Genomic DNA, 24,106 nt, shown 5'->3' with positions numbered 1-24,106 from the left:
CTCTGGAAGAATTGGGCCCTTGAAGCTTTGGAACGCGTCGCGTTTGGCTCCTCGCGTTAAGTGACGTGCGCCGTCACGTGATCATGGCGGCAGCTCACTACATAGTATGATTTCGGGCGGAGGTTAGGCGACCTCCGGAATCCCACACCTCTGCGCCTTATATATGTTTGATGTCTTATTGGTCCGCTGGCAAATACATTATTAGGCTGGGCTAATAGAGTTAGTTTGTAATGCTGCCCAACCCTGCCTGAGGGTAACAAATAGTAAATTTCTTTAAACTACAAACCAAAGCAGGGTCATTAAGACAACACAGGCATATGCTACCTTCAGACAATATCTGCACATTGCTTTTTCAGTAAAATGCCTGACTTCCAAAGTCCACCATCATTTGCCACAAGAATCCCGTCACAAGCGGCGTCATCTCGTTCACCTCTAGCAGGAGGCTCGACGCAGACCGAGTTCCCCAATGGCCCAGAGGACGCCAAGAAACACATAGATTTTATCTGGTACAAAAAACAGAAATATGTCGGTGATGGAATGATTCAAGGTCTCCTTAATCTGTGAGTAAATATCAGCCACAGCTTCCCTATCCCCTATAATTCCAGAGTTTTCGGAGGCAAGCGACGCCTAACAACAATAAAGGGCGAGCAAAGGACAGAACAGCAAAAGCACCCATTTCATCTATGAGCTTCTCCAGAATGCCGACGATGCCTCCTATGGCGGTAACGTACCCCGGGTGTGCATCCGTTATGATACGACAAATCGGACTTTTCTCATTGAGTCTAATGAGATTGGCTTCACCAAGGCCGACGTGGAGTCAATTTGTAGCGCAGCTGAAAGTACCAAGAGCAAGAAAATGCCAGCAGCCTCGGCCACCGCCACGACAGAGAGGTCGATTGGCGAGAAGGGTCTTGGATTCAAATCTGTTTTTCTTGCTGCTGACAAAGTGTGGATCAGTTCTGGGCACTACTCGTTCCGCTTTGACGGGGAGACTCCGGTGGGACAGATCCAGCCTATCTGGGACACCCAATTTCCCGGTCTGAAGACAGATGGTTTCACCGCCAAACTTTTGCACATCCCTATTCGAGACAGAGCAGATACTCTGGAGGCTCTGGTCGAAGAACTCAAAGCCCTGCAGGCTCTAGACCTCCTGTTTCTAAGAAAGGTCAAACGCATCGAAATTGAAGACTGCACCCAGGGGCATAAAGACACAGCATGGCACACCAAGCTCCGGGTCGACGCAATCCCGAGATTGCTTAACATACTGACTCCGGTGAGAGTCTATAAAGACGACGACGTAGAGTCCTTCGTCGTTTTCCGCTACCGAGTGACAGAGCTCCCAATCACATCTGAGCGTTTCGGGACCATGTCCGATATTATCCTTGCCTTTCCTAGCAATGTCCCAGCCGCTACAAACCTTCCAACGAAATCTACGTACGCTTTTCTGCCGATCTCAACATACGGCTTCAAGGTAAGCAAAAAGTTCCGTTACATATATATTTATATATGTTTGAAAAAAGCAAGGCCATCATCGAATCAACAATTTAAGCATGAGAATCTAGTTCGTCATCCATGCAGATTTTACCCTTGTGGGAAGTCGTGAAGAAATCCAGGATACCGAGTGGAATAAGGAACTCGCGGCAATGATTCCCCAGGCCTTTGCGGCTGCAGCTGGCCAGTTTCGTCTACGGCAAGAATTTGAATACACGTGGCCTCGATTGCTCCCTTTTCACGAGCCACAAGCGAAACTATTTCGCAGTTTTGCCCAGAAAACAGTCGAAGCCCTTTCCGGTGAAAGAATTCTTCAAGATTTCAGGGGGAGGTTTTTATGCCCTGGGCAGCTGCGGCTCGTTCCAAAAGATTTCCGGGACAAAAACGGAGATATATTGCTTCCCTCAAAATACTCCCCATGGAAATTGATTTCTGAATCCTATCCAGTCGATGCTAGAGAAAATCTTAAAAGGCTCGGCATCTGTCCATTATCCAGTGCCCAATATTTGGCACACCTAGAGCAGTTTATATCCAAGGCCCGAGCGGAATACCAGAAAATGCCTTCAGCGTGGCACGATCGCCTAAGCGAGACACTCCTCTATGTCCCATCAGATCTTTGGACCACAATCAGACGTCTGGATCTGATACCCCTGAGGAACGGGGACTGGGTATCGTCCGAATTCGGGTTTCTCTATTATATGACCGACAAAACCAGATATCCCTTTCCAACTTGGATATCCAAAGTGGGCGAGATTGACCTAGGCGGGCTGGGAATGAGCAGCGCCAATCGCTTTCTACTCTTTCAGAGGCTTGGGGCAAAAAAGGCTACAATGAAAATGCTTTGCCATTTGATCGAATTCAAAGCCACAATCTTTTCGTTCATTCAGAACCTAGACGTGCAGGAAATGGTTTCATTTATTGTCTTCCTTTTCGAAGCTAGCTGGGAACCGCCATCGCTAGACAAGGTGCCCGACCTGTGGTGTTCTGCAGAGGACGGCGGAAAGTACCCCATCTCTCTTCTCTATTTCAAAAACGATCACGAAACCCAGGATTCCATTGAGCTTGTATCGAAGCTGTATGATACAAATGTACATTCTATCAAGTTCATCCACCACCAATATGTGGATACATTCAAAAGGCTGCATCATGGACATCATTGGCTTTTGAACAAACTTGGTATGAGACGAGTGCTCCGAATCGCCACACCGTCCAGCGATGGCCAGTTTGTGCTTCACGCAGATTTCGAGGCTCTCTTAAAGACGAATCCACAGGCGGCACTGACAGTCCTTCGTGACAGCTGGATGTTCTACTCTTCCTGGTTCGTTGAAGAAGAGACCGCGCCTTCCACGTCAAAAGCTGTTTCAGATATATCAAAACAGGATGCGCCAAAATCACTGAACAGTGATAATCGAAAGCGGCTAAGGCTTCTCATATCTAAGAAGAGATTTCTATGCCATGGCGGGCTTAAGGTGGAGCTTCAGAGGACATATTTGCCGACAGAAGGCCTCCTCGCACTCTGTAACATGGAATCTTTTAGGCCCTGCGAAAACTTAACAGGAGAATGTGAGATATGCTCCTTCGCCAAATCCAACTTGCGTCACCGTCAAGAGCAGCCATATGGGGAAACCGTCCCTGTTGATAGGTTTCTTTGTATCCAAGATCCCGGCTTGAAAAGCTGGGACTTTTTGCGCAGTTTTGGTGTTGTCGTTGCTTCTGACACAAACTTGTTCATCAATCATCTGCGCAACATACGCGGTACCAAAGTAACCCACCAACAAATGAAGGATTTGTATCAGGGGCTACAAAGGTCCAGCCTGAAAAGAACAAAGGACGATGAAACAATTAGGTATGCCCTTTTCAAGTTCCTATTTCAATGCATTTCCTCCTCCGCCCAAAACCTCGAGCACTTGTGGGATGTTTTGTTGAGAAATGAATAAACAGAAGGGTTTTTAGCGAAGCAGACTCTATATACGTCCCTACCCAAAATCTCTCCGGCCTTGGTGAAGGGACGTGGCATAGCAGCCAGTCTTTGGTTTGGCAGGGGCCGGAATGTCTTCATCACGTTCCCCGTCTGTGGGGGTTTTACATTGATCAGGACGTTCTCTTCCGAAAAGTGTTGGACATTTCAGATGCGAATCTCAAAACGTTAGAGATGGAAGCCCAACATCTCCACCCTTCCAACCTCGGTCACGTCCTTTCTGTGCTGAAAACTATATCTCACCAACTGGACGGAAGAGCTACGCCCTCATCTCACACACCAGACTTTCGGGATTGCCCAATGTTTCCGGTTATCCCGAAAGGTGGATCTAGTGACGCTGATGTAGTGCTGAAGGCGGCATCGGACTCGTGGTGCATTGCAGATCTGCCACACTTTCATGAGGCCTTCCTGGGGATAGTGAATATGTCATTCTTCCGGATTGAAATTTTCCAAAAAATTCCAGAGTTAGTCCAAAAATTGGATCTCAAAAGCCATTTCATTTCTCCATCGATAACCGGTTGCTCGACCAAAATTGAGGGTGGCAAACGGCTTGACAACTATACAAGCAGCATTTGTACTAAGGCTCTGTATATTTCAAGGTATGTTAAGCTTGGGATGTCTGTTGGTCGTCGAGGCTTTGTAGTCATATGGCTAAACATCCATAAACCAGGTTAATTTCGACTCCGACCAAAACCGCAAGAAGCAAAGCCACCACATTGAAGATGCTGCAAAATATTGAGGTACTCGAAGCGGAGAAAATTAGACTGCTGTGGGGCCTGCGCTTGTCTGGCCGGATAATCTACAGTCGCCTAACCGATGGCCAAGTGGCACTTAGCATCAAGGACCAGAGTAACGACGAAAAGAGCCTAGTCATTCACATGATCAACGAATACGGCGCCCTCGCAGAGGGATTTGTCCCATCACAGCTGATTCAGCTTCTAGCCGAGTTTTGCGGCATATGGGAGTCCCAGAAAATTGCACTGCTCGCACAGATACTAACCCAAAACAATCTGAAGCTTATTGAGCTAGACCTAAAGCAGTGTGGTGTAAATGACGATGAAAATGGATATGCCGAGTCGAACTATGGCAAACCACAGGCAGAAAGACCGGAACTGGAAAAACTGGAAAATGCAGGTCTAACAACCACAACAGAGGATTCAATGGAAACAGAGGATGCAGAGAGCACAGAGGACGAAACGAACAAAAAGAACGAGAAGAAAGCCAGCAATGAAGAGAAAGGAAAGAAAGTAAAGCAAAAAAAGGCCAGGGGATCATCACATATGAGAAGCAACGGCTGGGGGGAAATAAGAAAATCAAAACTAAGAGGGTCTGGAAGACGGCTAACGATAAAGTCACCGAACGCAGCAATTGAGACCGATCCGAGTTCCTATGCGACCATGACAATAGGGGGGATCAAGACAGAGCTAACCCCCCTTTTCCTTACAGACTTGATCGAAACTTCAGCACCCTGTGAACAGATTGCGAGCTTAGATCAGGTGATCCTCAATGAAGATGATATAGCTCAGCCAGGCGGCAAAAAGGACAATGCACTGTTCATTAAAGACCAGAAACGTGGCTTTGAAAAACTTCGATCTGTATCATCAGGATCAGAATCTCCCAGTTCTTCGGAAGACTATATCCCGTGGATGGGAACCGGAGCTAAGGACTACGACAAGGCAGACCTACAAAGGAGAAGTTCTGAAACATCCGAACGAGGTTTCATGAGCATGAGCCAGGGTGTGTTCTCAACACCCTCCTCGTATATGATATTCAGAGGAGGAAACACCAAAGACACAACGTATTACGGAGAGCTATACGCAAGTTTTCTTTTTTTATTCTATTATAGTTTTGCCGATGGTCAGGCGGTACTAAACTTTCTGCAGGTGTCGCGGTTTCTTACCTCGTTTCTTGATTCGGAATCGTACAACCCCGAAAGGGATTGGACAAGTCCTATGCGGCAAAGGCATGGACATGGGGTGTATGTTTACCGGGCGGATGATTCCACATTCCGGATACAGGAAAAGGGCCGTGGAAAGCTTAGAGCCGCTGTGATGCAAAAGAATGGTCTAGGCGATGACTTCCTCCCCGACTCTTGCACTTTCCACATCCAGGTCTGCGCAACGAACGCTGGCCGCGACGCCCTATTCAAACTATCCATATCTCAATATATGAAGGTTTGCTTCCCTCCACTTTCCTGTCTTATATTGTCCCCGTGCTCTTTTCTTATCTCGTGTACGGGGGCTTACCGTCTATCTCGTTTTCTTTTGTATTTTAGGCCAAACTTATGCGTCTCCAAGCCGACTACAGCGACGTTTATATTATAGCTCGCGTATTCTCCGTCCTTAACAACGATCCGGGAATAGCCTTGTACGTGGACCCTTGGGGTCTCCACGAACGAGGACACATCACGCTTGAGCCGACAGCAGCGTATGTAGGTAGTATTCAGCTGGACACCCCTGCTCTGCTGGAGGTGAGCCGTGCAATAACCGACTTGGGGGCCTCCGGGACAGACATCTATAGGGATCTCCCGGTTGACGGAAAGCACATCCGTCTGCTCGAGCTAGAGATCGACAACGAGGCGGCCGACAACATTGACAAGGACAACGCACCTCTGAGGGCCAAGTTGGTTTGCTTAGCGCTCCAGCCACCTCAGACGCGCTTTTGGGCCATCTCGTACGTCTGGGGGACCAAAGACGGACACGTGATCGAGGTGAACGGAACTGCAATGCCCATCACCGATTCCCTGTGGGCTTGTCTGAAGCAGCTTCGGGCCCGCCATCGGGTTACAGGAGACAGGGTTCCGGTATGGGCTGATGCTATCTGCATCAACCAGAAGGATGACATTGAGAAAGCGATGCAGGTGCGGCGCATGGGCATCTTCTACAGCAAGGCTGACAAGGTGGTGATATGGGCCGGAAACGAGACTTCTGAGACCTGTGGTGCCCTCCAATCTCTCGACCAGTGGAACAAGATGTCCCAGCTGCAGAACGCAGAAATTCACACGTCTTCCGATACTCTCCACTCCCCACCACGCGAAGACGCAGCGCGCATAAATGCCCTGCTTGAGTGTCCATGGTTCACGCGCGCATGGACCATCCAGGAGCTCGTATTCGGATCGCAGGTGGTCATAATGTCGAATGTCTCGGAGCTCCCGTGGCAGACTTTTATAGGCGGTGTGATTTCAAGTGGGCAACGTCTCCCGAACATTCATGCAGACGCGGCTCTGGCCCTAAACGCAACTCGACGGTACTACAATGGGAGGACACCGGTACAGTCCGGGAGAAGAGGCGGAGGGCTCAAGTACTCGTTTCTTGAGCTTATAGAGCTCTTTTTCTACGCCCAATCTACACACCAACGGGACCGGCTCTTTTCCCTACTCAACCTGGCTTATGATACAACGGTGGACAAGGAGGGCTTCTATCCTGACTACAGCAATCTGTCGGACCCCAACCATGATGTTGTCATACTGTCAAGGTACGCTAAGGCCTTCGTTGAGGACAACCACGCTCTTAACCTGCTGCATCATGCCGGTAGCGGCCGAAGCAGCCGCTTCTGCACCTGGATACCAGACTTTTTCAACGAGCACAACCAGCTTCGCTACGCACCCACAATCTCAAGCTGGAGCGCTGCCGGTCCATCATCGTGCAGTAGTGAGATCCAGGTGTCTGGCGCCGAACAGCACGCATTCTGCGCGGATCGATTCCCTTCTCAGGCTTACGTGCTGGAAGTGCCTCCGACATCCCTGTTGTCGACCCAAAACTATGACATACCTGTTCTTGCCATTATGGGAAGACTGGTCGACACGGTCCAGACCTGTGGGATGCATATTGATAGCAAATCTATACATTTCAGCAACACTTTAAGAGACTTCCACAACATCCTCTCGCCCCTAAATGGATACCCTCACTGGGACCCAAGTACGAGCAAGGGCAGCTGGAAGGACAAGAGGAACAACATCCTTGTCCGGTGCCTGATAGGGGATGCCGCAGGACCACATGTCTGGTTGCAGCACCGGAATTATTTCTTCCGAAACGATGCTAGTCAGGGGACCGGAACACCGCCATTAGCAACATCAACATCACCGGCCGAGAGGTGGCCGGCAGGATATCAGAGCCAGATCCTGCAAGTGCCACCCGGATCAGACGGTTGGACATTCCTAAGCAAAAATGAACATGAGAAGCGCACGATCAACAGCTACTGGAAAACAGTTGCAGCCTTCACAGAAAGGATCCAGAAAGCGACAGTATGCATTACCCGCCGGGGCTATGTTGGTATCCTGCCGGGCGTAACCAAGCCAGGTGACCGTGTTTTTATTCCGCGCGGATCGCGCGTACCATTTGTGATAACGAAACGAGGGGGGGTACACGTAGGTCCCGTCTATTACGAGTTGGTTGGAGAGTGTTATGTGCATGGGATAATGTATTCAGAGGCCCTTGATATAAACGAATTGCAGGACGAGGAAGTGCTTTTAGTATAGCGTTAGATTTTGAGTTTCAATTGTTTTCATAAGGAAGTGCTTTACAATTCAAAAAAATCAATGTAAGACGGTGTAAGACCTGTATAGTAATCTCTGTAGGATATACGTCCGGACTAGTTGCACGTATCGTAGTAAGCTCTAACGTTTAGAATATCTAATGATGATATTTCGTAGGGTGGTTGACTAAAGACCAGACTGTGCGCAATGTGCGCGCAGATTTGGGCTTCGTCTTATCTAGTGCTTCCGGGCGGCCGAGGTTAGGTGACCTTGGGAAATTCACAGGAATTGCTGTCGAGCAGGAAATGCTTCAACAGGGGCTCAATGGTTCCAAATGATTTGCATAACAGCTTTCGTAGTGTGTACCTAAATATCTTGCAGTTTATTAAATAGTATTTACAAAAACAATTCGTGGCTGCGGAGGACGTACCTTTAATACAACGGCACAGGTGCGGGGACTGCCCAAGAGGTGCACATTGCAGAAGGTATCGGTCTTCCTATCGTTTACTTGTCGGCTTGCTATTCAGATGATTCCCAACTCACACCTCTTCTCGCTGTGCCAATTTATTTCGAGATACATTCGTTTACTCCTATTGTGTCAACTGTCTCGCGCATTGCTTTTGTTCCCACTTGTGCGAAGCATCGCGATCTCGAGTAGGTAGTGAAATGTTCATGAGCAAAAGGGCTGCACTCATATACCGAGACACCACAAAGCATTCCAACAACATGGGACAAGGTGCCAGAGTGGTCTAATGGGTATGACTAGAAATCATATGGCTTCGGTCGCACAGGTTCGAATCCTGTTCTTGTCGAAATTTTTTGTCGCTCTTTTTGCCCCACATCTGGGGGGCCTTTCGTTCTTTGACTTTGTGTTCTTCGAAAACGCTGCGTATGTTGAGAGCTGCTGTTCCTGCTTTCTTAGTTCTTTAGCAACTATCGGTTGGATGTGAATGGTCAACACGGATCAGAATAGAAAATAAAACAGGAATTACAATGCAATTGTTGCACGTAGCCAGATGTTGCTTTTTACAGAAGCGAAGGACTTTGTTGCATACATTGGAGTCGGATTGCATCATGTTTTCATTTCTATCGTACGTCTGGAATCAATTAACCATTTGTTCTGCTCTTCTACGATATGGACACAACATGCACAACCAGCACTCGGTCTCTGCAGACTACTGCAGACTCATTTGAAGTCGTAGCCGGCAGGCGGATTGAGGCCATCGTTGTTCTCGATGGTGTCCTTGTAGTAGCTCGAGTGGGTGCTGCCACGCCAGGTGGCCTTGACGATCGGCGACACGGGGCGCTCGTTGTGGACCAGGCACAGGGCCGGCTTGGGGTAGACGCCGTACTTGGGAGCGCTGTTAAAAACACCGTCATAGGAGCTGTTGAAGTAATGGGCGGCAAAGTCGGTCTCGTTCCACTCGCGGATGGTGTCGCCGGTCCGATCGGCCACGAGCTGAAACACGTTGGCGCCGACATCCCAACGGCCGAGGGTGGGCAAGTCCCAATTGGCCTCGGCCGTGGAGATCTCGCTGTAGTGGTTGTAGTAGTTGCTGTCGACGGTGCCGACGAGCTCCTTGGGGACAGCGTCACCGAGCAGCAGGGCCAGGATATTGTTCTTCTTGGCGTACGTGGCGTTCTCGTCAAAGGTGATGAGCACAAGCGTGTTCTGCATGAAGCGGCGGTCCTCGAGCAGCGGCTCGAGAAAGTTGCGCACCCAGCGACCAGCCACGGTGACGGACGTGTCGTGGCCGTCAGACGTCATGTTGGGCGTAATGAACATCCACTGCGGCAGCGTGCCGTCCTCGAGATCGTCGTAAAAGGCCGTCAGGTTCTTGATCTGGGCCGCGCGCTCGGGAAAGCGCGTCACGCTGTCGTACAGGACGGCCGGGTTGTGCTTGCGCACGTAGTCGTTGGCGCCCGTCTTCTGATTGACATAGCCGAAGCCTTCGAAGCCGGCATACGGCTGGTCCTCCTGGTACTCGCCCCAGCTGATGCCGCGGTCGTCCAGCAGGTCCATCAGCGTCGTGATGTTCTGGTCCACAAAGTTGAAGTTGTCGTTGTTCATGCCGAAGTAGTCGCCCGCGATGGAAGCCGCATAGTTGGGCTCACTGGGGTGTGTCACGCCGTAGTAGTTCTCCAGCGTGATGCCCTTCTTGGCGAAGAAGGCCAGGTTCGCTAGACGGTCAGCCAGAGGACAGAAAGAGAGAGAGAGGCGCATAGCACCAGACGACTCACGGTCGTTCACGGCCAGGGTGTAGTCCGTGTTCTCCAGCCAGATGATGGCGAGGCGGTCAAAGGCCTTTCCCTTGACGTGGCTGACCGGACTGCGCGAGATGGCAGTGGCCCGGGCAGCGTCGACGGCGGAGACACTGGTAGCCGTGTTCTGGGTCTGGGCTGAGACAGCAACGGCCGCGGCCACGAGAACTGCCAGAGAAGAGCGCATCTTGAATCGAAAGGCAAGAGGGAGAGAAGGGACGCTGGACGGGGACGTGACAGTCGAAAAAAGAGAGAAGCACGGCAGGAAGAAGACCAGGAGAAGGGGTGGGAGCTGACTGCTTCATATAGTCGAGCCAGAGGAATGCCAATGCGACCCTCCATCGAAGCCGGGGAAGAGGTGCGCAAGCCTGGCAGCAGGTGCCAGCAGAGACCGGCGGGAAGCCAGCAGGAACCAGCAAGGAACCAGCAAGGATCAGCAGCGGAGGCGTCCTGAAGCAGCATACTGCACGTGTGGGAGCTGTGGCCGCGTGCTATAGCATCACCCCAGTCCGATGCCAAGACGACCTTTTCTGTACTTCCATTGCAGCATGTGGAATAAGCATTCTGCTGATTGGCTGAGGCTTCTTGTGCCGCACACTCAAGCATATGGCCAACACCAGTCTTGATTGAAAGCTGCGAAGCTTGATTGCATCAGAGATGCGCCAAACCTGCCAGAAATCGTCCTCTCCTCATCCCTCCCTCCTGTCCTGACTTGACGCACTTTCCCTCTCCTCCTCTGTCTCCTCCTTCTTTGCCGTATGTCTGGGAGATCTCTTCCGATCCCTGCGTGACTTTGTCCAATCCTTCCTCTGACGAAATGCAACGCTTGTGGGTGACCAAAGGGCTTATTTGCTAGTGGCACATGCAAAAGATCCATGGGTGGGCCATCGCAGCTACACGTGCGGTAGAGGCTTTGCGGTATTGGTCCAAACCCCAGGGTCGCCAGCTCGCTGTTATCGATATGCTAGCGTGCCAAACAGCGTACACGACATGTAGAGAGCTATGTCTCGAAAGGCAGCGACCGTGATTTGTTCGTGCGTCAAGACGGGCACGTGGCCAATATACAGGCCTTCTTTTGCAGAAAAGGCGTGGCTGATATTCCAAGATTGCGCAGAAAAGGAGCAGTGCTGTCGTTGAGGCTCCTCTTCCGTCCTCCATCCTCCTTCGACAGAAGCTAGTATGTTCTCGATGAGGACTAGACCAGAAGAAGAGCGGTGCTCAGTGGATGGTGAGGATAGTGGCTTCTATCATTCTTCCGCCATGTGCTCATTGGTGACCTAAGGGCGTTAACGTTGTCAAACACATTCGGGGATGAACTACTTCGTACCAATGGCGCTCTTCAGCCACAACATTGCTCGTTGCCGATCGTTGCTCTTCACAGCAATTCGAGGCGCCCCGACCGATCTTGTGGCTAAGCATTGTGGCTGTGTATGAGCAGCAGCCTTGGTCATCGGCAGTTCACGAGAACGAATTCGGGCAAGCAATCCCGATACATTCCCGGTTGCTGCAAGTGAGCTTGACGTGTTGCCAAGGTAAAACAGCAGCATGCAAATGCAGCGCCCATAGATGCCAAGCATCGAAGCCAATGCGCCGAATGCAGTGCTGGTACAAAGGACGATGCAGGCTGTCACTGCTCTACAAACCTAATGCGGCAACTTCTCTGTTAACAATGATGCATTGGGAAAACAGCTGACCTGGAAAGGATCAAGTTTTACCCGTTGTAGCGCTACTAATAATATCTAGCTACTCGTACGGACAATACGAGCAGACGCGCAATTTCCCTACGTCGCCTTGCGCTGTTAGCCTCTCGGCGGATGTCTCGGTCGCCCTCCAGGCCAGCGCGATTGGTTTTGTCCCATTGTCGATTTCAACCGGCGAAGCGCGGCGGCGCACGGCCGAAGACTGGATGCGTTTCCTGAGCTTGATTGTGTCTTGCATGTTTCACTGCCCTAACCCGCAATCTCTTCAGCCTTTGTATTTGTTCTTCTTTAGTTCCTTCCTTTTTCCTGCCCCATGTGATAGAGAAGCATAATCCTTCCTCCAGCTAGGGGGGGAATAGCGGGCCGTCAGCAAGCAGGAGGCGCTACTCCGTACGGAGTACTACCAGTGTGTACTCGTAAATACAGTAAGTAGTACGGAGCATACCGCTAAAACATGTAAAGCAGGTCAGTGCGCCTACCCTCAAACGGTCGTCAGCAAGAGCAGATCGGGCTAGTCGGATAATACGAGCATACGGAGTACTCCGTACGGAGTACTCCGTATGACTACTCGTACACAGCTGTCGCGTTTTATTTCCGGCGGTGCAGTCTCTCTACATCGTAACGTGACAGCTGAATGCTGAAAGTGGCACACCTTTCATCGTGAAGTCAGCTGTCAGACGCCTCTTGGCGAGCTCGCTTGCCATGCCGCTGCCATGGCAAAGAAACCTGCATTCCACAGCCAAGACTGGGTAAAGCCCAGCCAAGCAAGCAGGAAATGAACCCGTTTTCCACTTGCGGTTGCCCAGGTTTACATACTATTTCGTATACGGGGCGTTGGCTGGGCGCAGTGCCAAATGCCTGTCCGTGTCAGCCATGATCCACTCTGCTATCGGCAGATCCAGTGGGTAAATACGAGAAAACGGCCGTGTAAAACTGCCCTCGTATCATCGCGCCTTGGGGTCGTATTGCTCGTAATCAATCCGCCATACTTTTATGCTTTCCTCTTGTAGCTGATCGTGCCTTCCGCTTTTGAACGTGCGTCTTAGCCTACCGCCGAGCTGGATCTCTCCTCTTCCTTCTCCTCTTCAAAAGGTCGGGCTCCCCCTTTCTTTTGGCCCGTTGCCGTGATCATCTGTCCTCGGGCTTCTTATGTCCTTTCTGTCTCGTGGTGGTCTCTTTTAATACTTGTTGCCTCGTCGCTCGCTACTCAGTATTGCATACCCACTTTTCCAGGCATTACTTTCGTTTTCATTCAGCCGAGCTTCCCCTTTCTTACGTGGCGACCCGTCTCAAAATAATACTCCCCGTCTCGAATTTCCGCTGCTGGGAAGGGTTCTCGTCTGACAAGTTGTGTTCATTGCCTCCTCAGTCGTCATGCTGTCTACGTTTCGATCACCTCTGCTTCTCCTGGGCCTCAGCGCCACGGTGCAGGCGGGGACAAAATACCTCGTGCGTGACGCTTGCTCGTTCTCCCCGCCAAGTCCGGCCCATAAGCGCTAACGGTTATTTCAGGGTATGGCCATTTCGGGCATCGATTTCAACTGCGATATCACCGTGAGTGTCTTCGCTTCAGCACAGCATTTCCAGGCCGAGCCTCGACTGACCGCTCTCACCTTCCTAGGGTATATGTCCCTTTAAGAATGTCGAAGTGCCACTAGCTTCTCTGGGTGGTGCAGATAGTGCTGCCCAGATGAAGCATTTCGTGGACGACGATGGCCTTAATATGTTCCGCTTGCGTGCGTCTTAACCAGCCTTCCTATCCCCTTATAGCCATCGCCAAACTCTGCTGACACAAGCGGCCACACTCTAGCCGTCTCATGGCAGTTCCTCCTCGACGGCGACACGATTGGCACCTTCAACTCTGACCGGGTGCAGAACTACGACGACCTGATGCAGGCGTGTCTCGTCACTGGCGCCTACTGCATGATTGACCTGCACAACTTTGCACGCTTTGAGAACAAGATCATCGGTCAGGGTGGCCCGTCTAACGAAGACTTTGCCGACTTCTGGACGACAGTGGCCACCAAGTACGCCAACGAGTCCAAGGTGGTCTTTGAGCTGATGAACGAGCCGCACGACCTCGACATCGGCCTCTGGGCGGACACGTGCCAGGCCGCCGTCACGGCGATTCGCAAGGCCGGCGCCACGACACAGATGATCCTGCTGCCTGGCACCTTTTTTGACAGCGCGGCCACGTTGTCGACCGATGGCAGTGGCGACGCCCTTTTCAAGATCACCAACCCAGACGGTACCACAGACAATCTGCTCTTGGACATTCACAAGTACCTCGACAACGACAACTCGGGCTCGAATGCTGAGTGCACAACCGACAACGTCGGAAACTTTACCGTGATGGCCGACTACCTGCGCAAAGAGGGCCGTCTCGGTCTCATCAGCGAGACAGGCGCATCCTCCGACGCCAGCTGCATGACCCGTTTCCGCGCGCAGAATGAGTACATCAACAAGAACTCCGATGTCTTTGTCGGCCTCGTCGCCTGGGCCGCCGGCAACTTCGCCACGTCCTACGTGCTCAGCCTGACGCCCTCGCTAGACGACGGCAAGTACGTCGACAACGACCTCATGAAGGAGTGCGTGCTGGCTCCGTGGAACAATGGGACGACGACGACGAATTCAGCAACATCCTCGGCATCGAAATCGTCCTCGACGTCCACCAAGTCCTCCTCGTCAAAGTCATCAACATCCTCAACTACCAAATCCACGGCCAAGTCGTCAATGTCCACATCTACCATTGCCTCGACCTCGGCAACGGCCACGGCCACGGCGGCCAGCTTGCCCGAAAATGCCGGGTCTGCCCTCGCAACCTCTACGACGGCGGCTAGCAAGAGTGGGGCGGTAGCAGTTCTGGGCAGCGCATCTCGGCTGATGTGCGGTCTCTTCGTCACGATTGCCGCGGCTGCCCTTCTGTAGCGACATGATGCAGTTTCATAGCGAATGAAAATAATGGGCATTTATATAGCAGGCATTGGGCTTTGGCGTCGTCGGTCTGAATCATGTCGGTCTTCTGGTGGGCACTTCTTGAGCTTTGTGCAGGGAGGCATTTTGTATACAACACTTTAATAATGGGCGTATGAGACATACTAATTACGTGAAATTACCAAAGAGAAAAGATCAGATAGCAATAATCTAACAACCAACTGTGTGTCGGCGATGGCACGCAGAGACCGATCTTTTTTTCCCGTGCGAGTGTTGTGAAGCGGCTGAGAGCTGCAGGATGTGACCAGGTCTTGGCAATCAAGATCATGCACGTCGCAATGGGGGCTTGCATGGGGTGTCACGACATTATCGTCAACGGGGTGGAACCCTTGTGTTCAAAGAGCGATTTGTGCAGCTTTTGTAGCTTATCGAGATGACTAAGCATTATGTCAAGCATTGGAATCCGCCACACTGTGGCCCTTCCGCCCCACTTGAACGTACGGGCCTGTGATTGGTCAGAAGGCACAAAAGCGGACCTGGCACTAGTATTAATACGGACCCCCAGAAGGGTCGCGATGTATATGACCGCCACGTATAGCCTCCTTTAACCTTCACACTTTGCCGGCTATGAAGCTTTTTTTTAGGCACCCGTCTGGCTGTCTTTTCCCTGACTAGAGCTATGGTGCTTGAAATTCTTTCTGGCAGGACGATGACTCAATACCGCGTCTCGTGCTCTTGGAGCCTGTCAGCAGTGGACGCACCAGCATCTGACTATCTGGCCTGGGTCTGTCGCACCAATTCCACTGAGCTCACTTAAGACGGATCTCTGTAACCGACGATGGCGTGCGTCAGTCTGTCGGTGCCGTAACTGTGAAGGGTTGATAAAAGTTCAAGACTTATAAGTATAAGTTGTGATGCGGATACGATTACAAGAATATCTGAATTGTGAAACAAGCGAGCATTTTAATATAAATATCTGTTGAGAGAGCTATAGACCAGCCAAAGCTTGAATAATGCCACGTCCTGAGGGCGAAGAACATGACTAGCAGAGACATCTACGCCGTATATATGATGCAACAGTCTTGTGCGGCCGCCAGACGAGTTGTGAGGGAGGCAACTGAGCCAGGAGCACTGAAAACAGAGCGAAGCTCAACGTGTACAGAGCCCTCGATGCAAAGTACAGCATTGATTAACACACATCTTGCACAGATCTTTCATTCATCTCTACTGCCAGTAAGAATATTATGAATAGTTCTCAAGTCATTTACAACGAGTCCAGCAAGCCTGTCGCCAATCACATCCTCCCTCCCTTCCCCCTTCCAACCTATATCTATCATGCCAGCTCATGCATCTGGCCATGGTGATTATCGCTGGTCGCGCCGACCGTATCGCCGCCCGCCTCATGGATCGTCGGCGGCACGCCTGCTCCCGCGCCAGCGCCTCCGTTGGGCACCACCGTGGCCATGGTGTGGCCGGTCGTCTGCGGGCTGATGGGGCCGACGGCCGACGTGCCCGTGGACATGCCGCTGATGCTGCTCATGCGGTTGTAGTCGGGCGACAGCGGACTGGCTGAGCCGGTGCGAACAGGCGGCACCTGTCCGGCGGCGGTGTAGATTGGCTGGGCATAGTTTGGCTGGCTATAGGCCGGCAGGCCGGGCGAGCCGGGATACTGGGGCTGCTGGGGCGTGACCGCATACTCGGGCATCTTCTGCATAGACGGGGAAGGGCCAGGTGGTGGCGGCTGTGGTGGCAGCTGCTGCTGCATCTGGGGCTGTAGTGGTGGTGGCTGCATCATTTGCGTCTGCATCTGGACGTCCTTTCGTCGGCTGCGCATGATCAAGGCGATGGCCAGGCCCAGCAAGGCTAGGGCGGCGACGCCGCCGACGGTGCCTCCAGCAATGGCACCCACATTGGACTTCTTGGCCGACTTGGTCGCGGGTGCAGGACTGGACGAAGGACTGGACGAGGGATGGGGCGTCGTGGAGGTGCTCGGGGACGGGTCGTCTGACGGGTCCGTCGACGAGACGTCGGACAGGACAGAGGGCGAGAAGGAGCGGTCGTCGGCCTCACCGGCATAGGTCGTCATGATGGGCTGGACGGTGGAGATGTCTTGGGCATCGCAGAAGTAGCCGTAGACCTGGAGGGTGGTGCCGCCGTTGATGCTGGCCGTGTTGCAGTACGGGGTGTCGACGTCGGAGCTGAAGAGTTAACGGGGAGGAGAGAGGGAGAGGAAAGAAGAGAAGAAAGAAAGAAGAAAGAAAAAAAGAAAGAAAAATAGAAAGACATCCCCAACCCACCATTTCAGCGTCAGCATGTCCGTCTGGCAGCTGCTGTCGCAGCCGTCGTCGGAGCTCCAGTACGAGTCAAAGTCGACGCAGTCGAGGTGGAAGCCGCCGCAGTCGTGGCCGTCGCAGCAGCCGATCAGGCCCAGCTGGCTGACCGTGATGATGGCGCACTGCGCCAGCTGGTCGTTGCACGTGTACGCGTTGTCCTCGCGGCCGGTCAGGAAGCCGCACGTGTTGTCTTCGGCAAAGTACACCGTCGTGGCCGCGCTGTGCTGCCGTCGCAGCAGTGCCCGGAGGTCAGGGCCGGGCGTCGGCACCGGGCTGATGCCATCGGCCGCCAGCTCGGCCGTGACGGTCGCGCGAGCCTGCTGCAGCGCCACGGCCGCCTGCACCGACACCGGCACGGCCACGGCCCAGACGGCAGCGCAGAGAAGAGCGGAAGCCATGTGGGAAGGAGGAAGAGACAGATGCGGACAAATACGAAACGTGGATGGGCCAGCAGAAAGACGACCGAAAGGCACCCTTTATGCCAGAGAGACCCAGACCCTGCATCTCTCCATCTCAGCACACACTCCATCGAAGGGGCCCTGCGCAGCAGACACGCCTGGTCGGCCACAGAGCAAGCGTCTCTCCCCGACCAGATACGACGGGTACGAGCCCCGACAACGAGGCCTGCAAACAGCCTACACTAATTTCGTGGCGGCTTGGCGTCCACACGCTCACCAATGGGCGGCCAGCCCGGCTGCTCAGCTGAACCACAACGGCATCGCGCAGGAGGGGAGGGATCCGTCTTTACTCACCCTGTCTCCTCGAGAGAAGCTGCTGCTGAAGACGACGGACATATTGGTCGATAGCCGGTCTGCCGGCTTTTGTGAAGGTTTGTACATTGCATGTGGGAGACATGATAAAGATACAATGTGGCTGTTGCTACAGGGACTAGCTGCTGCATGTGGAAATGAGCTGGCGCCTCTTCCGTGCATATGGCCCAATGCCCGTTGGGCTCTGTTCTCGTTCATTGATCCTTAACACGTCCCCCTTGGCACCGACTTCAATCGTCTTAACCTTGTTCTTCTACCGAAAGTCCCTTTTTAGCCTGACTGCTCGCTAACAGCCTCTAGCGCATATTGTTAGGCCATGCCGTCCTTCCGTCCACTCATCGTCGCCCATTAGCGAAAGCGCCAATTGGGCTCATTCCTTCTCGTGTCTCCTTTCTGCAAGGGCCTTTCAGCCTCACTCTTGGTCCTCATCTTCGACGCCGCAGTTTCAATCAGCCTCATAGTATTCATTTCTGCACATTATACTAGTAAACACAAATTCTTCCGTCTGCATAACCCAGCATTGCCCGTAGAATCTCGGAGCCTTCGTCACGTGCTGCATCACAACAGCACCCATTAATTGAAACATATTAGCAGAAAGCAAGGAGAGAGCCTTGTTTTGTCGTAACCGTCACAGCATCGCGCCGCGTAAATAAAAGCAAGAAAGCCACGCCGAAGACCTTTTGTGAACGCCGTCATGTTCCCACATATCGTGCACAGGATAAGATGCAAGTAGAGCAGGCGTTGCGCCTGTCTGGATTAAAATACGGCGAGTGACGTGAACGACCGGGTCCGCGGCCGCTTGCTGTGCGGCGACAGGGCCGGGGAGCTGACCGCGACGCCGCTGCTCGCCTCCTTCTTCTCAGCCTTGAGGCTGGCATTGAACGTGCTCTTGAGCGACCGTCTATCAGTCCGCTTCCGCTTGCGGCTGTCTCGTGGGGATACAGCCTCCCGCTTTGTTTTTGGCCGTGTCTCTGGCTGTGTCTCGGGTGTCGGTTCCGGTGTCGATTCCGGCTGGGTTTCCGGCTGGGTTTCCGGTAGGGATTCTGGTTGGGTATCTGGCTCGGATTCTGGTTGGGAATCCGGCTGGGGTTCCGGCACCGTTTCCGGCATCGTTTCCAGCACTGGTTCCGTCGTCTCGTTGGGAGCCTCTGCCTCAGCAGCAAACAGGCTACTCTCGTCCTGCAGGTCGCCCACCAGGTCCTGTCCCAACGCACGGCCGAGCCGCTGCTTGAGCCCGAGGATGGGCCACACGGCCACGCGTTCGTGTTCAATGTGCATGCCGACGTCGGGCGTCTGTGCGGCCGAGGACGCCTTGGTGGGCGCGGCGAAGCGGCGCAAAAAGGCCTCGGTCACGGTGGCCGTGTAGACGATGAACTCAATCGTCTCGTCGTCGTGGGTGATGATGCGAAGCTTGATATCGTGCAGGTCAGGCGCGACGGCAGCGATGCGCTCGCGCGGCCGGCCAGCCCGCCAGAAGGCCTGAGCAGCTGACGACAGGCCGGGGTCGTAAAAGTTGGCCTGGGCCATGGCGAGGAAGACGCTGACGAGATAGGGGTCGCGGTCCGGGTCGGCGGGCACGAGGTGCTTGGAGCGGAGGGTCTGCAGGCGCCGCACGGGCGTGTTCTGGTAGTCGCCGGTCTCGGGTCCGGGCACGATGCGAAACAGGTTCTGGCGGATCATCGACAGGTGCGCACGGTTGACGTAGGCCATGAGCGGTCCATTGGGAGCGGCCGGTGTGGCGGCCTGGCTGCTCTGGGTGAGGCCAAAGGACGAGATGGCCCGGGTGACGGCCGAGTCGAACGAGAGATCGGCCGCGTCGACGCCGTTCTGCCAGACGACGGGCACGCGCACAGCACCACGAAAGCTGCGGTCGCCAAAGTGCAGGTCCAGCTCGGCCACGCTCTTGGGTCGCGAGAGCGCGGTCGGATACAGCGTGGCCAGCACGCTCTTGATCGCGCGCGACTTGCAAAACGGCCGCGTGTCCTCGGGCGACAGCAGCGACGTCAGGTCCGCGCTCAGTGCCTCGGCCAGCTCAGATGGCCGCATCGTCGTCGCGTCCACAGCCGCAGCCGGCCGCTGGTCCCGGGCCACAAAGTCCACGCTCAGCAGCCGGCGATGCACATCTGTCCACAGGATCGGCAGGACATACAGCGACGTGCCGCAGTTCTGGCGCATGATGTCGTAGAGCGAGTCCGGATCGGGACACGCGGCATGTCGCCGCCGGAACCGTCGAGGCCGCGTCTCCTTTTTCTTGCTCTCCTGGCTGGCCATCATCTTTCTGCCACGACGGTCAGCACGGACAGCCTCGTGGTGGAGAGACGCGCTCTCGCGTTCTCATCACGGTACTCACTGAAAGTGTTGTCACAAGGTATACGAGTAGACCGTGGATGGAACTCTATGCCTTGTTCTGTCGTCGTGACGCGCCAGAAAACGACCCTATCAACGGCAAAGTGCAACAGATAAGAAGCACAAAGGCGCGAGCCGGAAGCTGGCTGCGTCGATAAGAACGGTAGAATGACAACGGCCTGACGTAGATGGCTGTCTGGCTGTCGTGCACGTTGGGGCGGAAACGGAGATGAAATAGGCACTGCGAACGAGGCGCGAAGAAGGCAGAGGGCGGGGGCTGGAGGGGGGGCTTTTCTGTTTGTTGCCTCGCAGGCAGAGAGCGAAACCCGCGCGTAAGCACGTGACTTTGGGTCGCCACTGCGATGAGTCATCAGGCCACTACGGAGTACTCCGTACCCGCATCTGGCTGCCTAGCAAATCAGGCATGGGGGGACAGACGGCCCAAACTGCCAAAGCGAACAGCATCACGGTGACCAACGTTGCGCTTCAGCCATCTCGCCACCAGAACCGGGCAGTCGCCGACCATCTTTCGCCTCGCAACAGACCAACGGAGACCATGCCGGTGAGTTGATGCAGCGTTTCTTTTCGCTCTCGTCGAAGCCACCTCCCTCTTGGCTGGACCCCTCGTCTTACCTCGTCCGCAGGCCTACAACTCCGTCTTCAACAGCGATCCCGCCATTGCGGAGGGCCGCATGGTGGGCAACATACCGCTGCTGCCGCTGCGCACCAAGACGCGCGGGCCAGCCTACGTGCTCCCGGCCGCGGTGCCACCGCTGCCGCTGAGCGAGGCGCCCGATCCAGACAGCGAGAGCTACGACATCCTGGACGAGATCCTCGCCCTCTTTCGCGCCAACACGTTCTTCCGCAACTTTGAGATCCAGGGCCCGGCTGACCGGCTGCTCGTCTACGGAATCTGGTTCGTCAGCGACTGCCTGACCAAGATCAAGCCGGGTGCCAGCCTGCGCGAGGCCACCAAGGACGTCACCAATCTGGCGCTCGACACCAACTTTGCCATTCCGGGCGACCCGGCCTGGCCGCTGAACCAGGTGCGTCTTGCCTCCTTCCTCTTCTCCACTGCCCATGCTGACGTTTCAGATGTACGAACCGCCACGAGACCGACAGGAGTCCGAAGTCCTTCGACAGTACCTCTCACAGGTTCGCCAGGAACTCGCTCAGCGGCTGCTCGCACGCGTATACGATGCCGAGGGCGACGGCAAGCCCAGCAAGTGGTGGCTCAGCTTCACCAAGCGGAAGTTTATGGGCAAGGCTCTGTAGAGCGTACATGTCCGGTAGAAAAATCCCATCCTTCTTCTTCCTCTCCTTCTACGTGTCTACCTGTACAGCAGAGTGTCCGTTCCCAGTCTGTCTGCCGGTCTTGTGTGTATGATGCGCCCCATATGTATAGATGCAGTTTTTGCCAATCGCCTTTCGCCTTTCGTCTTTCGTCTTTCGTCTCTTTGCCGTGCTTCTAATTGCATGCCGGCGGCGTGTCGACGGAGCCGCTGTCGCCGTCGGCTGTCTTGCGTCGCTTGAAGCGGCCACGCGCCGTGACGCGACCCTCGGCCGGAAGGGCCTTCCAGCCGGTGAAGATGTAGCCTTCGGAGCCACCGCGGGCCGTCATGAGCGGGTGGGTGCGGCCAGGCAGCACCTGCCAGCGTCGGGCCCGACTAGTCTGCACCGTAGTGCCGAGCAGCAGCATCGGATTGAGCGGAAAGGCTGTTGTGCCTGGCCAGCGTTCGAGATCGTCGCCGGCATCGGTCTCGGGCGCATCTGCATCCGCAGCTTCGACTCCTCCGACTCCCCCCACCCCCCCGGCCATCCAGGCTGCTCGCCGGCCGACGCTGAAGCAGTCAGCCAGCGCGGCCAGCGGCTCCAGTGTGGGCGAGTAGACGGCCACCGGGGCACCGCCGGCCAGCAGCGGCAGCGTGTGGCGCAGCGTCGAGATGAGGTCCATCGTGGTGGCGACGACGAGGCCGGCAAAGCCGCCGGCGCGCGTGGCCTCGACGGCATGTCGCGTGCGCGCCCAACGACGTCGCTTGCGGTAGTAGTTGCCCCGGCGTCCCGGTTTCCAGGCCGCCAGCTCGGCTGCCGTGGCCACCGGTGCCGGCGATGCGTACAGCGTGTCGCTCGCCGGGTCCAGCAGCTGCAGCCAGCTAAGACAGAGCAGGTGGTCGGCCAGCGGATGGGGCCCGTGATGCGGGTCGGCGTGGTCAAAGCCAAAGTACCGCAGGTACGCCAGGTTCGGCTGCGAGTTGGCGTGCAGCAGCGTTAATGTATTTGTCAGCGAAAACGACGCCTTCAGGTCATCGCGGCCGTGCTTCGGGGATCGGGTCGGCTGGATCGGCTGGATCGGCGGCTGGATCGTCTGGTCCTCTGTCTGCGATCCCACGCCCTCATCCATCCGCTCGTCCACATCCATCGACTCAAATCCATCCCCTTCCACACCCTCGCCTTTGTGCAGAATTCCCATCCGCTCAGCCATGGCCGCCACCAATAGGCCGCCGGTGTCGTCCACCGCAAGCCAGCGACCACCTGCCAGCTGCGATGCCATGTCTGCTGTTCTCCGGGCCGGTCGCCTTTTTTGGTCTTCTTCTGCCTGTCCTCCTGCCTGTTCTTCTTCTGCCTGCTCTCCTTCTGCCTGCGCCTCCCCCTCGGCCAGATACCGGTCTGGCCCGCCGTAGTGCACGTTGGCCCAGCAGCCCAGCAGCGCCGTCATCTCGTCGCGCAGGCCCAGGATCTTGGTCCCCACGTCCTTGTCGTCCAGCAGCCAGTTGCCGAGCGAACACACGTCCAGCGGCACCACCGTGAACCGCCGGATGTACTTTTTCGCCTTGAGCAGCTTGTACTTGGCCAGCGAAAAAGTCGTCTTCTGGTCCAGCGCCGCGTGCGAAAGCAGCAGCTTAGCAATCAGATCCTTGCCCGCACCCGTGCCTTCGCGCTTGAGCTCCTCGATCTCCTCTGTGGTGAGCGCTTGCCGCGCGCTGGCATCGATCGCATCGCGGTTCGATCGTGCAATCACCGCCTGGCTCTCCATGTCGATCAGGCTGTACTCCACCCCATCCTGCCCCGAAAGCACCGGCAGCTCCACGCCGTCATCGTCTCCTCCTGTCCCTTTCTCCCCGGCCGACGCCTTGGCCTCGTCCGCGATGCTGTCGGCATGCAGCTCGGCTGGTGAGATCACTCGCAGCCGGCAGAAATCCTCGTCCGGCAGCCGGTCCTCGAGCTCGTACGTCAGGTGGAAGGGTCGCTCGATGATCAGGTTGCTCGGAAAACTGCCGTATTTGCCCAGTGATATCGTCCTGTGTCGCGAGTGTCTTGTCAGCAACCCGCAACTTGTATTACGCAACATGCTGCTGCTTCTGTTCTTTCTTTCTCCTCATCCTCGTCCTCTTCTCCTACCGACCACTCACGTATTAGGAATCACCTCGAGAAAGCGCACATGCTCAGACGGCAGCTTTAGGCCTACCCATCCGTGCGGCTGCACCACTGAAGACATGACGACAACGTTGTGGTCGAAAGGACGTCATTCGATCCCCCGAAAAAAAAAATCAAGCCCAGACCAGGTTACAGTAGCTTAGCTAATAGGCTTCCTTGGCGTCGCATTAGTGCCTCTTAGCGCTGATGCAAAACGGCAAGCGGCTTTGGCACATTGCCGTTACAGATACAGACATTCTACGGAGTACAGGGCCGTGCTTTTCAATGCGCATTGAACATAACACTCATTTCGTTGCCTACCGTACAGTAACATGTCCTTGACCACACCACCTTTCGGCCGGCGAGGCCAGGAAATATAATAATTAACATATTATGGGCCGTCC

General features: G+C 54.6%; 8 protein-coding genes across 8 annotated transcripts; 4 read left to right on the top strand and 4 right to left on the bottom strand.

Moving 5' to 3' along the window:
- Positions 1–360: 360 nt before the first annotated feature.
- On the top strand, positions 361–2,136 carry CMQ_6785 (uncharacterized protein; the record flags this gene model as incomplete). Its single annotated transcript, XM_014320471.1, has 3 exons — positions 361–560; positions 643–1,471; positions 2,104–2,136. 3 exons carry the CDS (start codon positions 361–363, stop codon positions 2,134–2,136), a joined length of 1,062 nt encoding a protein of 353 aa, XP_014175946.1.
- Positions 2,137–4,191: 2,055 nt separating this feature from the next.
- Positions 4,192–7,946, top strand: CMQ_6832 (het domain containing protein; the record flags this gene model as incomplete). The annotated part of the gene is made up of 5 exons (XM_014320518.1): positions 4,192–4,716; positions 4,948–5,228; positions 5,316–5,643; positions 5,745–7,712; positions 7,923–7,946. 5 exons carry the CDS (start codon positions 4,192–4,194, stop codon positions 7,944–7,946), a joined length of 3,126 nt encoding a protein of 1,041 aa, XP_014175993.1.
- Positions 7,947–9,129: 1,183 nt separating this feature from the next.
- CMQ_6963 (acid phosphatase phoa) lies at positions 9,130–10,392 on the bottom strand (the record flags this gene model as incomplete). The annotated part of the gene is made up of 2 exons (XM_014320649.1): positions 9,130–10,124; positions 10,185–10,392. The coding sequence occupies 2 exons, from the start codon at positions 10,390–10,392 to the stop codon at positions 9,130–9,132; spliced, it is 1,203 nt and encodes a 400-aa protein (XP_014176124.1).
- Positions 10,393–13,279: 2,887 nt separating this feature from the next.
- On the top strand, positions 13,280–14,833 carry CMQ_6957 (endoglucanase 2; the record flags this gene model as incomplete). The annotated part of the gene is made up of 4 exons (XM_014320643.1): positions 13,280–13,354; positions 13,418–13,459; positions 13,527–13,641; positions 13,716–14,833. The coding sequence occupies 4 exons, from the start codon at positions 13,280–13,282 to the stop codon at positions 14,831–14,833; spliced, it is 1,350 nt and encodes a 449-aa protein (XP_014176118.1).
- Positions 14,834–16,172: 1,339 nt separating this feature from the next.
- On the bottom strand, positions 16,173–17,570 carry CMQ_6862 (uncharacterized protein; the record flags this gene model as incomplete). Its single annotated transcript, XM_014320548.1, has 2 exons — positions 16,173–17,037; positions 17,137–17,570. The coding sequence occupies 2 exons, from the start codon at positions 17,568–17,570 to the stop codon at positions 16,173–16,175; spliced, it is 1,299 nt and encodes a 432-aa protein (XP_014176023.1).
- A 1,128-nt stretch (positions 17,571–18,698) lies between these two features.
- Positions 18,699–20,216, bottom strand: CMQ_6802 (uncharacterized protein; the record flags this gene model as incomplete). Its single annotated transcript, XM_014320488.1, has 1 exon — positions 18,699–20,216. One exon carries the CDS (start codon positions 20,214–20,216, stop codon positions 18,699–18,701), a length of 1,518 nt encoding a protein of 505 aa, XP_014175963.1.
- Positions 20,217–20,712: 496 nt separating this feature from the next.
- Positions 20,713–21,563, top strand: CMQ_6971 (arp2 3 complex subunit; the record flags this gene model as incomplete). Its single annotated transcript, XM_014320657.1, has 3 exons — positions 20,713–20,850; positions 20,933–21,334; positions 21,384–21,563. 3 exons carry the CDS (start codon positions 20,713–20,715, stop codon positions 21,561–21,563), a joined length of 720 nt encoding a protein of 239 aa, XP_014176132.1.
- Positions 21,564–21,756: 193 nt separating this feature from the next.
- CMQ_6529 (eukaryotic translation initiation factor gamma) lies at positions 21,757–23,784 on the bottom strand (the record flags this gene model as incomplete). Its single annotated transcript, XM_014320215.1, has 2 exons — positions 21,757–23,587; positions 23,699–23,784. The coding sequence occupies 2 exons, from the start codon at positions 23,782–23,784 to the stop codon at positions 21,757–21,759; spliced, it is 1,917 nt and encodes a 638-aa protein (XP_014175690.1).
- Positions 23,785–24,106: the final 322 nt, after the last annotated feature.

Source organism: Grosmannia clavigera (genome assembly GCF_000143105.1).
Source record: "Grosmannia clavigera kw1407 unplaced genomic scaffold GCSC_108, whole genome shotgun sequence".
NCBI lineage: Eukaryota > Fungi > Ascomycota > Sordariomycetes > Ophiostomatales > Ophiostomataceae > Leptographium > Leptographium clavigerum.
This window is presented reverse-complemented; position numbering and strand designations above follow the sequence as displayed.